At 38.4% G+C, this 14175-nt stretch overlaps 1 protein-coding gene and 1 non-coding gene across 7 annotated transcripts in view; one reads left to right on the forward strand and one right to left on the reverse strand.

Annotated features, from left to right (window-relative positions):
* APP (amyloid beta precursor protein) overlaps positions 1–14175 on the reverse strand; it is a 276610-nt gene that overhangs the window by 79379 nt on the left and 183056 nt on the right. For all 6 annotated transcript variants that reach the window (XM_033855992.2, XM_033855991.2, XM_033855990.2 and 3 more), the window contains 3 exons: positions 11552–11685; positions 6406–6480; positions 5541–5699 (listed from right to left, as the gene is read on the reverse strand). In XM_033855992.2, the coding sequence (XP_033711883.1) occupies positions 5541–5699; positions 6406–6480; positions 11552–11685 (368 nt within the window). The remainder of the gene's footprint in view (positions 1–5540; positions 5700–6405; positions 6481–11551; positions 11686–14175) is intronic.
* Positions 13993–14134, forward strand: LOC117312253 (small nucleolar RNA SNORA67). Its single transcript, XR_004526512.1, has one exon. It is a non-coding gene; the product is annotated as a small nucleolar RNA SNORA67 (small nucleolar RNA).

The raw sequence follows: 14175 nt of genomic DNA on the forward strand, positions 1-14175 counted from the left end.
TCCCAATTTTTTTGCTCAATTAAATGTTGAGAGTCTGAGTGTGAAGCATCAGATACAAACATGAAATTAATTTTAGTACGGATAAGATGGCTGCAATGCAGTATTTAGTATCCAAATTTAGTATAAGATATCTCCTGAGACACTGGATAAAAACCACAACAACACTACTGGCACACAGACACACAGACATACATGAAAATGTTTCTTAATTCTTTCTTCCACACAGAAAATTCTTAAAAGTTGTTGAAGTCAGGATAGTAATTAGGATGTTGTCTAATGGAGATTTAGACTGAGTATCTGTAAAGACACTAAAAATCCCAGAATTACATAGAAAGCTTTGGCTTTTTGTCTCTTATCTTTAAAACATTTCAGTTCTTACTCCAGCTCCTAAATTTTTCCAGACCTAAGCCTACAATGGAAAGTTTATTTTAAACAGAAATTCCTATGCAGCCTTTAGTTTATCCATATGGGATCCCACTTAAGTATAGTTTCTCTTCAGATTACAGAGAATGTTGAACAGTCAGGCAATAGCATAATCTTTTCTCCATCTATGAAGTAGACCCTGCCAGTTACAGGAGGGAAGGCTCAGATAGTATTTATCTCATTATTTCATGAGTTGCATCAATTTGAGCTCTGTGAAAGTAAGAAGCCAAAGTCCTGTGTTTTGTGATGATAATTTAGTTTAAAGCAGTACTTATGTTTAGTAGCTTAAAGGCCTCCAAGGGTGATAGAAGTTTAACCATGTGCGATGCCACTTTGGAGAAGACTTTAACTTTTCTGGAAAAAAAAGTGTAACTCCTTTATTTTTCCAAGGAAACTTTTAGAGAAGTGAAAATTTTGAAGAGCTGGTCCTTAGAAGAGTTACTAGCCCTCTACAGATTAAGAGTTTATCCTAGTGCAAAGACACAACTGCATTCTAATTTTTTTATTCCTGGGGGTTGAGAGAGGGGGGAAGAGGATGGACGGACATGGAGAGACTGTTTTAACAACTGTAATATGTGAAGTATATATGTATATAAAAATTCTAAATATGATTCAAACAATGCACTTCTAGGTTGGCCATTCAGTGTATCAGCCAGTAGGACTGTAATTCATCAAAAAGGAAATTTGGAACATAAAGCACACACAGACACGGGGACTCACAAATGAAATTCGTGGTAGACCAAGGAATTCCAGCTGCACAAAAACATCATCACGTCATACTTCCAAGCTTGGGTTTAAAAAAAAAATGAAAGCATGGATTAAACCTAAGCTTCAAAGAGACTGTATAAACAATCCGCGTTGCTCCAGATTCCTGTTTGTGAAGTTGGGGACTATTTGGCAAAAGTGGTCAGGGTTAAGGGGATAGTTATTCTGACGTGATTATCAGCTACAGAATCTACAGAAAAAAACACCTGACTAATTCATTTTCTTATATTCAGCTAACATTGAGTAAATATTTTGTATTTCCCAGGCACTGTGTAAGTATGAGGGAGGTTTCAGAAATACTTATTTACGGCTCCAATACAAGACATGACCTTTCTCAGAGAGTTACTGGCAAGCTTCTGATTTATGTCTTTCAACAGCAATATATAAAAGCCCTCAAGAAGGGATTTAGAATTTTCTCGCATTTTCCAAAGTGTGGAGCTAAGTGCCATGTCAAGCTATACATTAAAATTCAAATAAAACCCACAAAGACAATAACTTAACAAAAATGGCAGGTAATCCCAAGATTGCATGCCTGTACCTACCCAGTCCCAGTTTTTATTAGATGGGAGAGTTTTATGCATTTCTAGGTAAGAATTCAACGTGAATCCTTGGATCAATCAACAAATATCTGATTTTTTGACAGTTAAATAGTTCTTAATCCAATTTAAAATTTTTATTTCAAATAAACATGTTGTCTAATTCTACACGGCGTGATCACCTGACTCTGGGCAAGCATGATTATGACCAAATCTGAAATTATCCCCTTTGATAACACAAGAAGCTTTGGCAAACATTATTCTTGTCACTGTCTTTCCTGTGATGGCTGATGGGACTGAACTGAAAGATATGAAATATGCATTTGTTGAAGACTCCATTCAGTCCTCATCTTACTTTTAGCTCTATCAATGACCATTTAGCAAAGATCTTACTTCAGAAATAGAACTTTTAGCTGGAACGCTTCACTAAATGTCAGCTGTTCAGATTCTGGTCTCAACACCCACCGCCCTGCCTTGCTCTGGCAAATGATGCTGATGGCCCCGCACCCCAAAATAAAGTCCTGTAAAAAAAGACAGTAACCAAGGAACTCATTCTCCAGATACATAAACATAATTTTACTGAACAGTGCCAGGACAGATGTTTTTCTGAAGAGAAAATGAAAATGCTAATGTGAATATTCTTTTTCAAAAGGTTTCTGTTCCGAGAGGAAGCCTGGTCTGGTAGAAGGCCCTGCGGTGGTCACCTGTGACTCACAGCTCCACCCTGTCCATTACTAGTGGTGTCACCCTGAACTAGCCACTCAATCTCAGTGACATCACTGGTAAAACAGGGTCAATACCATTTCGCCATCTGGAAGAGTACCAGAGCTCTCTTACGGTTCCTCAGAGCTTTCTGCTCTGAACCTTAGTATAGAAAGAAAAATCAAAATGACGAGGAGAATCAGTGCAAGTGGGTGTTTTTTTGGTTTAGTTACATAGTGTACACACAGACTGCCACTTCCAGCCAAGATAAGTAGTGGAAACTAGATTTACCCTGCTGCCAGTAACCACCAAAAAATGGACAAACTATATAGGACTATATTTCTGTAAGATATCAGATGCCAGGTGAGGGACAGAGACCACTGAGAAATAAGAAACATATTATGAACTCTACAATTGCCCAAGCTTACTGCCTTGAGTTTCCAGGCTGTGGCTACAGGCGTGGGAACCCAGTCAGAGCCTGGGAGATTCCAGAGAGCTGAAGATATGGGGTGAGAGTCTGAAGAGACGGAGGTGGCTGGCAGTCACAGGAAAAAATACTGGAGAGGAAGGAGTTGCTCAGAGAGAGAAACTGGAGATGATACCCTATGAGAATACAGCTGACTAATGATCAATGCACACACATGAAAGAAACATGAGGCCATGGGAAAAAAAAATCACCCAAAAGGATTAGCGGTAACAGTGTCTGGTGTTCACACAGGGTCAGAAATAGTACTTGTTTCCATGATCTAGATGGAAAAACTCAACATTCATGGTAGATTACTCAGAAGGATCTTGCTTCAGGATTGAGGAATCACTAGCCACAGGTTGATAACTACTCTGTTTCCAAGTAATTTACTGCATTACAGAACAAAGCTCAGGAATAGTAATAGGTATCCAAAAATACCCAGCACTCAACAAGGTGAACTTCACAATGCCGGAAAGCCAATAACAAAATTCCAAAGGTTCAAAAATTAAGTAAAGATATGGAAAATATGAAACAAACATACAAAAATCCAGATTAAAATTCTAGACATGAAAACTATAATGTATGATATGAAAAACAGCCAGAGGGGATTAATGGCAGGTTGAAATATACCAGGACACATCATAATCAAATTGCTCAAAACTAGTGATAAAGGAAAAAACCCTAAAAGCAACCAGATTAAAAAAAAAAGATATATTATTTACAGAGACATAAAGAAAAGGATGATATAAGTATTTTTGTTGCAAACAATGCAAACAAGAAGACAATGGAGCATCAACATCAAGGCAATTGAAGAAAAATTTCAACTCAGAATTCTATCCCAGTAAAAATGTCTTTTAAAGGAAAGGTGAAATAAGGATATTTTCAGGCATACCCAAGCACAAAGAATTCTTTACGAATCTAAATGCATTAAAATAAATTTTAAAGGAAGTCCTCTGGGTAGAAGAAAAATGATTCCAGATGGACCTACACAAGGAACAAAGAACACCAGAAATGGTAAATATATGGGTAACTAAATATTTTTCTTATTATTTAACTCTTTAAAAGATAATTGACTGTTTAAGAAATAACAATAATGTAGTATGGAAAAAGTATGACAACAACAGCCCAAAGAGTAGGAAACGTGAAATGGAAGTAACTTATTGTAAGGTTCTTGTAATATAAGGGAAGTGGTATAACATCATTTGTACTGGTATAATACCATTGTGAAAAGTTAAAGATGTTTTCTACAAACTCTAAAGCAAACACTAAAATAATAAAGAGTTAAAGGTAAAAGCCAACAAAGGACACAAAATAGAATCATAAAATATATTCAATTAATCCAAAAGGTAGCAAAAAATAAAGGGGGAACGAGGAACAGATGGGACAACTAGAAAACAAATTGCATGATGATGGATTTAGGCATAATCATATCAATAACTTCATTAAATGGTCCTCTTAATTAAAGGGCAAGACCCAAGTATATGTTGCTTAGAAGAAATGTACTTCAAATATAAACAAATAGGTTAAACAAAAACACAAGGATGGGGCTTCCCTGGTGGTGCAGTGGTTGAGAGTCCGCCTGCCAATGCAGGGGACACAGGTTCGTGCCCCGGTCCGGAAAGATCCCACATGCCACAGAGCGGCTGGGCCTGTGACCCATGGCCGCTGAGCCTGCGCGTCCAGAGCCTGTGCTCCACAACGGGAGAGGCCACACAAGGATGGAAAAATGATACACTATGATACATTAAAAGAAAGCTAGAGTATCTTAATTAATATCAGACACAGTAATTTTAGAACAAAACATATTACTAGGAATAAAGAAGGACATTTCATAATGATAAGGGGGTAGAGAGGACATAGCAACACTGAATGTTTATGCACCTAAGAACAGATCCTCAAAATACACAAAGCAAAACCTGAGGGTATCACATGAGAAAGAGTCCAATCCACAATTATAGTTGGAGATTTCAATATTCCTCACTCAGTAATGGAGAGAACAAGCGGACATGATGTACACACACTCATGCTCAGAATGTTCCTTACATCCAAAGTAAGCTCTCCCATGAAGCCTATGCTTGCAGTGCTTAGTAAGCCTTTCTGGGCATTTATCCCTGAATACCACAAATAAACCCCTTTGCTGTGGACGTCATGACCAAATAGGGCTCCTATCCCCAGAGAATATGGCTGCTGTTCTCAGCAGGAAATTTCAGTTCTAGGTCCTATTTTTCCACTAAAAATCCTTATAACCCAGCCAAATCTCAGCTTTTCTTGATCTCAGTTACATCACATGATAAGGGGGCTGGGCTAGGTTACATCTAAATTCCTTCCAGCTCTTGTGGTTCCCTGACTTCAACTATATCATGAACTGTCACCATCCAGGGATATCAACTCAAATCAGGTCTTGCACTGTGAGTCCCCGGGAAGCCTGTCTGACTCCTCGGTGGAAAGGTGTGTCTACTGTGCAGAGATGGTACTATGGAGGCAGCTGCTCTGTGACCCTTTAACCTTCAAGATAAAACAGACTGAGGTTGAACCTGTGAATAATGGTGCTCTTAGAAACTTCTCCCGATATCTTTCTTATGGCCTTCAGTCCCCAGTGTCCCCATGCCTACTGGCTGCTGTGCCCTGAGCTGTGAAGGGAAGCCTACCCGTGGCGGCACAGCCTGCAGAGCGGTGATGTAATTCTCCAGGGCCAGGCGGCGGCGGTCATTGAGCATGGCTTCCACTCTGGCCATGTGCGTCTCCACCAACTGCTGTCTCTCATTGGCTGCTTCCTGCTCCAGAGACTCCACCTTTTCCTGGAAATGCTGCCGTCACAAACAGAGGCACATGACAATCGGGAACCAGACAAATAGGACGGAGCAGCAAATTCAAGTCTTTTAAAAGGGATATCATACTTTGTTGTGTTCAAAGACTTCAGTCATTCCAACATTTTGACTAATTCAGCATGTTTTATGGATTCCCCTCCATTTCCCTGCTTTTCATCCCCAGACCTAATTTCTCAATGTAAATCATTATTTTATATGGTCACTGAAAACTGACTTGACTAATTGTAAGGTAGAATAAATGTATATACTCTTGAAACTCTCAATTACATGCATATTTATGAACGTCCTCTCTTACTCAAAGAACTTTAAGAAAATGATCATGATAACCTCATGGTTTACTGAAGGTAATTCTCAGAGGGGATCCAGTCAAAAATTCAAATTATCATGTAAATTTGCCACGGGGAAGAAGTAGCAGAAGATTATGGCAACCAGAAAGATATATTACTGATAAAAATTAGACTTTAAGTAACAATGTGAGTTTTAAAGAAATGAATTATAATGAGCTAATTGGGAGCAAAAGTAAGGCAGGGTTTAAGCAACTGAATTATTAGACAATGATGAGCAGTAGTCCAAGTTGAGGGAAATATGAACGATCAGGCATGAGGTTCCAGCAGTTGCTTGAAAAGGTGCAGGCACTACATCAACAAGGGTGTGATGCTTGGTGGAGGATGGACTCAGGGTTTACCTGGATCACTGCTTTCTTATCAGCTTTAGGCAAGTTCTTTGCTTGACGCTCTGCCTCTTCCCACTCTCTCATGACCTACAAAAGGAGGAAATCATTTAAAACCATCAGTTCTTTCTTCAAATATAGATTTAATGAGCTAGATCACTGTGGTTTTTTTTTCTACATTTGACATTTTAAACATGACAAATAGGATCACGTTCCATTCCCAGCTCAATAATATTTGACCTCTCACTAAGATGTATATACTCTATCACAGCAGTAGAGTAAACATAAATGTTCACCTTTATATGGCTCTTTGAAACAAAGTTGGTGTTTTTTCTTTTCTATTACTTTCAGAAATAGCTGAAAGTCATTTTATTTGATGTGCACCAATGTCAACGATTCCTAAAAGGCATATATTACCTGTACAAGGTCTTCCAACATTAAATTGAACACGTTGGTTTTAGTCTTTTGTGAAAGCAAGTTATAAAAATTCAAACAGTACGAAGGGGGGGAAAAACATATGTAACACTGTATGCATGTGTACACATGCCATGAGCACAGTACCAAGAAGTATATAATAGAGGAAGGAAATGAAGATTTCAGCTGTCAGAAATCCTAAGATCCACAGAACTGAGGGGCAATGAGAACATTTTGCTTGCCAACTTGCCTCACCAACAGCAAAGAATACTCTAAATTCCTCCAAAAATTCCAAGACAGTACACATTGTAATGTTCTGAATGTAGCAAAAAGTATTCTTGGTAAGTAACACTAATTTGGTAACCAGGCTGATCTGTTTTATAGGAAAATAAGACTTCCTCTTCTCATCCATGGTGTTCACTCAGGATTTCTCTGAGAGAAGTTCACTCACTGATCTGAATGCAAAAAGGAAAAGTCTGCAGCTGTGGGTGCCGCTGAAAGGAAACGATATTTGATTCTTACCATTTACAGCTTCCTTTTCCTTTTCAAGTGTACTACTCACTATCAAGTAGTGTTTTTTTTTTTAAGTATAGCTCATACCTGAGCAAGGTAATATAAAGAACAGAAAGATCCAGTAAACAAAATAATGGTCTGTTGACAGCTGTTTACTTGCATACTTTGTGGACATACAAAGCGCAAGAAACCCTGATTTCTGTATTATAAGAGCCTGTTATTTACAGGTATTTATTCCTAAGGAACTGATTTTTTTCAGACATCCTTGAAGCTTGGCGTAAGTAACTACTGACAGAGAAGTTCTGTGAGAATATCACATCACATCATCGTGTCAGTTTTTAATTAGATACTTCATTGTCAGTTAGCATCAATCCATTGTATAAAGTACAAGACAAGCTTCCCCATGTTGTGTGCATGAAATTATGGAGAAAAAAGAATGGAATGAATTCTCTGTTACAAGTGAAGAGCATATAAGAAATAATCTAACACATTCACAGCAAAATTGGGGAAAATGTGCAGCTGCTATGAACAAGAACAGGATATAGAAGGAAAAGAAACATATTGCCCCAGATGCTTCGGTGGGTCCAAGAGTTAATGAAGAGCACCTGTGAGATGGGGGCTACTGAAGCCTACTTTTGCTTTACAGATGAGATAAGCCTTGAAATAAAAATATTTGAATTTCCTGCTTCCAAAATGTTCATAGTGGCGGTATTCTACCACAAATTCTTCAGGTAAGGAATCTCAAAATTAGTTTGAGACAGAAGTCAGATGTCTTATTGGAATGTGAAAAACTGATTTCCTGCATTACATTTAAATCTTTACCATCTTCCTTTGTATATTCAGATCTTTCATCTTTGAGCAGGGGAATCCATGGAATAATTAAGGAGATTTATTTAGCTAATGCATTGAAAATAAGCACTCCTATAGAAATGAAATAAAATTTTGATTTTCAGAGCAATTTAATAATATCCTCCATCCTTCCAAATAAAACAATTCACCTACACCATCACGCTAGGCCTACTTACTGAAAGATAAACACACACTGTGGGCTCAACATCTCCCTTTGAACAATGGCTTCCACTGAGGTCCACTGATAATAGAGTGCATCACTCCTGACCTGCTAAATACCAGATCCAGTATTAAGAGCTTTCCAAAATCGCTCTCGTTTAATTGATTTCTCACATGAGATTAGCCTTGGCCATCCCCATTTTTTTTTTTTTTTTTTGCGGTGTGCAGGCCTCTCACTGTTGTGGCCTCTCCCGTTGCGGAGCACAGGCTCCGGACGCGCAGGCTCAGCGGCCATGGCTCACGGGCCCAGCCGCTCCACGGCACGTGGGATCCTCCCGGAACCGGGGCACGAACCCGTGTTCCCCGCATCGGCAGGCGGACTCTCAACCACTGCGCCACCAGGGAAGGCCGGCCATCCCCATTTTTATGGATCAGGTTAAGTTACCTGCTCAAAGTTATGCAGGAAAAAGATGGAGAAGGAAGGATATAAACCAAGATCTCTGTGGCTCTAAAGACCATGCTTTTGTCCCCTGTGGCCCAATTAGCCATTATAAAATGGCAAATCCAACAGATGAGCTAAGTTTATTTATATTTGGTGACAGGAGAAAAAGACGTTCCTAAGATGTTGATGCTTCTATCATAAAAATAATAAATGTAGAGAAAGGTCAACTTCCATTTTGAAGAACCTTACTTTAAGGATATAGTAAAACTGTTAAAATCATATGGAATAAATGATCGTGCACCTTCTTATATTTGCTAGATACTATTCATAACATAGAACAACAGAAATCTGTAAGTTCAGAGTTATCATGAGCCCCGGCAACAACAAAAGCCCCAAATTCTCTGTATCGTAAGAAAACAAATAATAAAAAAAACTGTAATAAAAATCATTTTAAAAGATGAAATTTTTAAATTAAAAATTCTCAGGATCTAGACTTCACAGTGGCCCCATATAGTCTTATAAAGCAATTTTCCACTGCATGCATGAAAGTATCAGTATCATCCGGATTTATGGATATTCAAAGACTTTGCTGTTTCATGCAGAGAAAATGACAAGTAATACAGAGAGATTTAAGAGGCAGGCAAGTTCAAACAGTCTCCAGAATTCAGTACCATCGGTTATGATGATAAATGTTGATCTCAAGCATCTCATACGTCTATGATCCCTGGAATCTAAGAGACAACATTCTCTGCTCCAGGATAACATTCTTTAAATTATCTCAGATATAGGTAGTAACTAAAAGGTGAAGAAAGTCCATTAAAACATATATGAACTAAGTCATGGCTTAAATAGGTGTGCTAAAATAAAGGTACTATTCTAGGACAGATCTATAATATCTGAAAGAGTAGTTAAAATCAGTGCTATTAACAGGCTCAAAATGACCAATAAATAATGGAAAAAATTCAGAATCTGTATTTTTTTAAAAAATAATGACTAAGTGGGTTCAAGATAGAAATGCAAGGTTAGGAAGGTACTTATATAAATGTATAGGGATTAAACGTTTACAATCCAGCTGGAGGAATAAAACTGGTGAGCAAATATTTAGTTAAATGCAAAAGAGCAGTGACTGCTTATCTCACTCTGAGGACTACGTGAGTGTAAGGAACGGCTGAGATGTGCCAGTGTGAAGAAGAGTGGGACACCTTTCCAGAGATCAATGCTGAGAGCAGAGAGAGGCCGTGATGGGTTTAGCATACGTTGAGCAGAGTGGTTTAAGGCTGCCCATATGATGACGGTAGCAGTTGAGGTGGGAGAGGAAGTAAGATGACTGGATTTGGGGTGCAGGAGGTTGGGTGAGGGGGCAGGCACTGGAAATGCCAAGCTGAGCGTTCAGTGTTTATTTTGCTCTTTTTCTTTTTGGGGCCTTCATTTTCCCACAAATGGATTTTGTGGGCAATAACAAGGTTCTGAGAGCTTCAGAAACAAGTAGTGAGACAGGATTTAAGTTTAAAAGATGTCTTTTCAGTGGCAATAAGTATGGCAGCTGATAGCCGTCCTATTCCTTCTCAACAGTGATTACATATTGTGTGTATCTTTCCTAAAGAAAAACCCTATTTTTCTTTCTTCATTCACTCAGTTATGTTTCCTTGAATCTGACTTTTCCTATTATTTCTTCATGTTCACTCTTCAGGGTATAGACTATGAGTTGAAACGGTGATTGGCAAGTAAGTGATGGATACGTATTTGTTGAATGACTGAACGAATGAATAAAGAATCTGAGAAAGGGAACTTCCCTGGCAGTCTAATGGTTATAGACTTCGCCTTCCAATGCAGTGGGTGAGGGTTTGATCCCTGGTTGGGGAGCTAAGGTCCCACATGCCTCAGGGCCAAAAAAACAAACATAAAACAGAAGCAATATTGTAACAAATTCAATAAAGACTTTAGAAATGGTCCACGTTAAAAAAAAAAAAAAAAGAATCTGACAAAGGACTAAAATCCTCAGTATTATCTACCTCTAATACAACAGCTAGCACCTGGTAGCAGGCATAACTTAAATTGTAGTTGGTATTATTACATGTAAATTAGTTGTTTTGGAAACAATTTTTTGTTTCATAAAGAACATGATTAAAAAAAACAGGATTTGTAGCACAATGTAGTGAAAAGAGCACTGTACTAGGAGCAAGAAAGGCTTGGGTTCCGAATGCCTCTCTGTGTTACTTATATTGCTTTGTTCTAGAGTGGGAAGCTAAACGCTTGAAAGTTTACTGCATTATCTGTCATTTATGGGACTAGATGAAATGATCATTATGGTTCACTTTGGTTTTAAGCTCCTGGGGGAGTCCTATGAATTAACTCGGTAAGAAATGTTAGGTTCAAAGTTTTCATAATTTGGTATTCCATACAAAACTATTCATCTTTGCTAACGAACATTTTAAGTGATTTTAATTTACAACACCATTACAGGACTACGCTAAACAGAGGGACAAAACCATCAAGAAAGGTGTACACACAACTTAATTTGTGCTTATAAAATCTTACTATACTTACTATACCTGGGTCTTTCCTAGGTGGCAAGTTCAGGGAGAATGCAAAAAGCCCCAAATCGGTGCCCTTGTTGAAAACATTTACAATTAAAATGTTATGTCTTTAAGATCTGGATAAAATTAGAGCCTTACCCACCCCTAGGCATTCATCAACCATAGAGCCCCTGGGGAGACTCTGAGGCAGAGGCAAATCCAGATTTCCCCAGTATTGTACGACTGAAGGATGGAAATTCACATGTACCTGGGACATCCTCTCGCGGTGCTTGGCCTCCAGCCTCTCTTTGGCTTTCTGGAAATGGGCATGTTCATTCTCATCTCCAGGTGTCTCGAGATACTTGTCAACGGCGTCAGGGGTGCTGGCTGCTGTTGTAGGAACTATAAAGTAGAAGGAAAGAAGGCTTGAGGAGAGTGACAGACTATCCAGTCATTTCAAAGAAAGCCCTATTTTCCGTTTATTCCAGAACAAAGAACTTAGTAAAGAAGCACATACAAGATGTTAATGCTGTTTAAGAGACCACGAGACATTTTGCAGCACAGTAAGGATGTCTTTCCCCCCTTTCAAGGATAGGGTGAAGGAAAATCTTGAAAACAGTCCATTTTGCGATTACAGTATTATATTTAAAATTCTTTGCAAAACAAGCATGCATAGAGTGAAAACAGTTGGTGTTTAATACACACATGTTGCACCAAATACCTATGCCTTGCTAGATTAATGTTTGTAACCTTGAAAGTAAATGGTGGTATCAATATCACACCTTAAGATTCCTGAAAAACCCAAAGAAATCTCGAAATTAGCCTATGCAGAATAAATGCACCTCAGAGTAAAGATAAATCCTACACTATATATTTTAGATAGCTGGTGAGCAGTATTTGAAAGAGTACCAAAAAACTTATAAATGTCAAGTTCATTTTTGAAATTACAAAAAGATCTTTCTGCCTTCACAAATTTGGCAATAGTCAACCAATTCATTATACTAGTTGTCAAAAGGAAAGTGATTTCTATTTTGAATTCCACTAATACTGCTGAGCAGTATTACTGAATTGCAGCATATACTGCTATATTATGTGGAAAAATAAATACCCATAAAACTGAAGAGTGTACTATAAAGCAAAAATGTCTGAAACTCATGAGCCAAGTGATTTATAATGCTTATACCAGCAGTTTTACAAAAGATCAGCAATGACTAGTGAGAATTCAGAACATTTATGAGCTTATTAAAAAAAAAAAAACAACATGAAAAGAAAACAAGATTTTGATTTAAACAAGAAAGCCTGGGGACTTCACTGGTGGCGCAGTGATTAAGAATCTGCCTTCCAACGCAGGGGACATGAGTTTGATCCCTGGTCCGGGAAGATCCCACATGCTGCAGAGCAACTAAGTCCATGCGCCACAACTACTGAGCCTGCACGCCCTAGAGCCCATGCTCCACAACAAGAGAAGCCACCGCAATGAGAAGCCTGCACATCGCAACAAAGAGCAGCCCCCGCTCGCCACAACTAGAGAAAGCCAGTGCGCAGCAGCAACAAAGACCCAATGCAGCCAAAAAAAAAAAAAAGCATGTTCAACCAGAAAAATGAAATTAGGTGTTTGTTTTCACTATGTTCTCAGGTCAAATCAATTTATGTGTTTTATTCAAAAGATTACTCAACTATCTCCAGTGTTCTAAGTATTCTTCTTCCCTAATCTCATCTAAGATATCTGAGATACAATAACCCCAAAAGAACTTAAATGAGAAGAATTAATTGCTAGGTCATTTTGAAACTAAACCATAAGATAGGTGTCTTTTACGCATGTTTCAAGAAAACATCTGAAAATTCCCAATCTGAAGGCTCCAAGATTTGAACCAAAACGAGAAAGCTTTCTTGTTATATAATTAAATAATAAATTTAAAGAGAACTATTCATTCGGATTTCTTCCCTTCTACTTCAATCACTGTTTAATAATTCTTTCTTTACAAAATAAAAGCAGTTTAGTTGTCAATGCAGACGTTGCTCTGAAGTGGAAGGATACTTCACTTCAGGGCATTCCTGGAATTGTTTTCAAAATACCAGGGGATTCTGAGTCAACTGGTCTGGGATTGGCACAGGGCATACCTATTGAAAGACATCTGCCCCCCCCCCTTCTGTGTAATAGACAAGGGGAAGGTGTATTTCAGCAGCACAAAGAAAGAAAGAAGCAAAGAATATGAACTGTGTAGTCAGGCACACCTTGATTTCAATAACATCTTGATCTTAGGTTAGTTGTGACCCAGAGCAAGGAATTTAAGCACTCTATGTTCCAGTTTATTCATCTATCAAGTGGTGACAACAGGCCAACATACTAGGAGTGCTGGGAAAATGAGAAGCTATACCATGTGGCAGTCACCCTGCAGAAAGGGTGGCACACATGGCACTTCATTCATGTTAGCGCCCTTCCCTCCTTTGCTCATTATTGCATCCTAATCCAAATCTCAGCACTTATCCTAACCATAGGAAAAATGAGCTACTTTTATTTCACATCCACTGAAAATGAATTACACACAGTATCATGAAGTACCATGGATAGGAAAAGTAATAGGTACTTTTCTAAAAAATTTGGTATGACCTGCATAAAAGGCTGAAATTATTGAAAATGTATCCTAATTTTTAAGACTGAAAAATAATTTTCAATTAAATTTTTTTTGTTGTTAAAAAACAAAGGTAATCCAAGGAGATTCCCTCTTCCAAGGGGCCTGCTAGTGCCCCTCTTCAGGAAAGTAGCAACTTGGAATAAAATCTGGCACGCCTCTGGTTTCTGGGGAGAGGGGATGTTTGTTTCCTTGCCTTCCTTTGGCTGCCTACATGTATGCTTAAGTCTCTTTCTGGATAGACTTAGGGTGTCCTCTC

The sequence above is a fragment of the Tursiops truncatus genome, chromosome 4 (assembly GCF_011762595.2).
Source record: "Tursiops truncatus isolate mTurTru1 chromosome 4, mTurTru1.mat.Y, whole genome shotgun sequence".
Lineage (NCBI taxonomy): Eukaryota > Metazoa > Chordata > Mammalia > Artiodactyla > Delphinidae > Tursiops > Tursiops truncatus.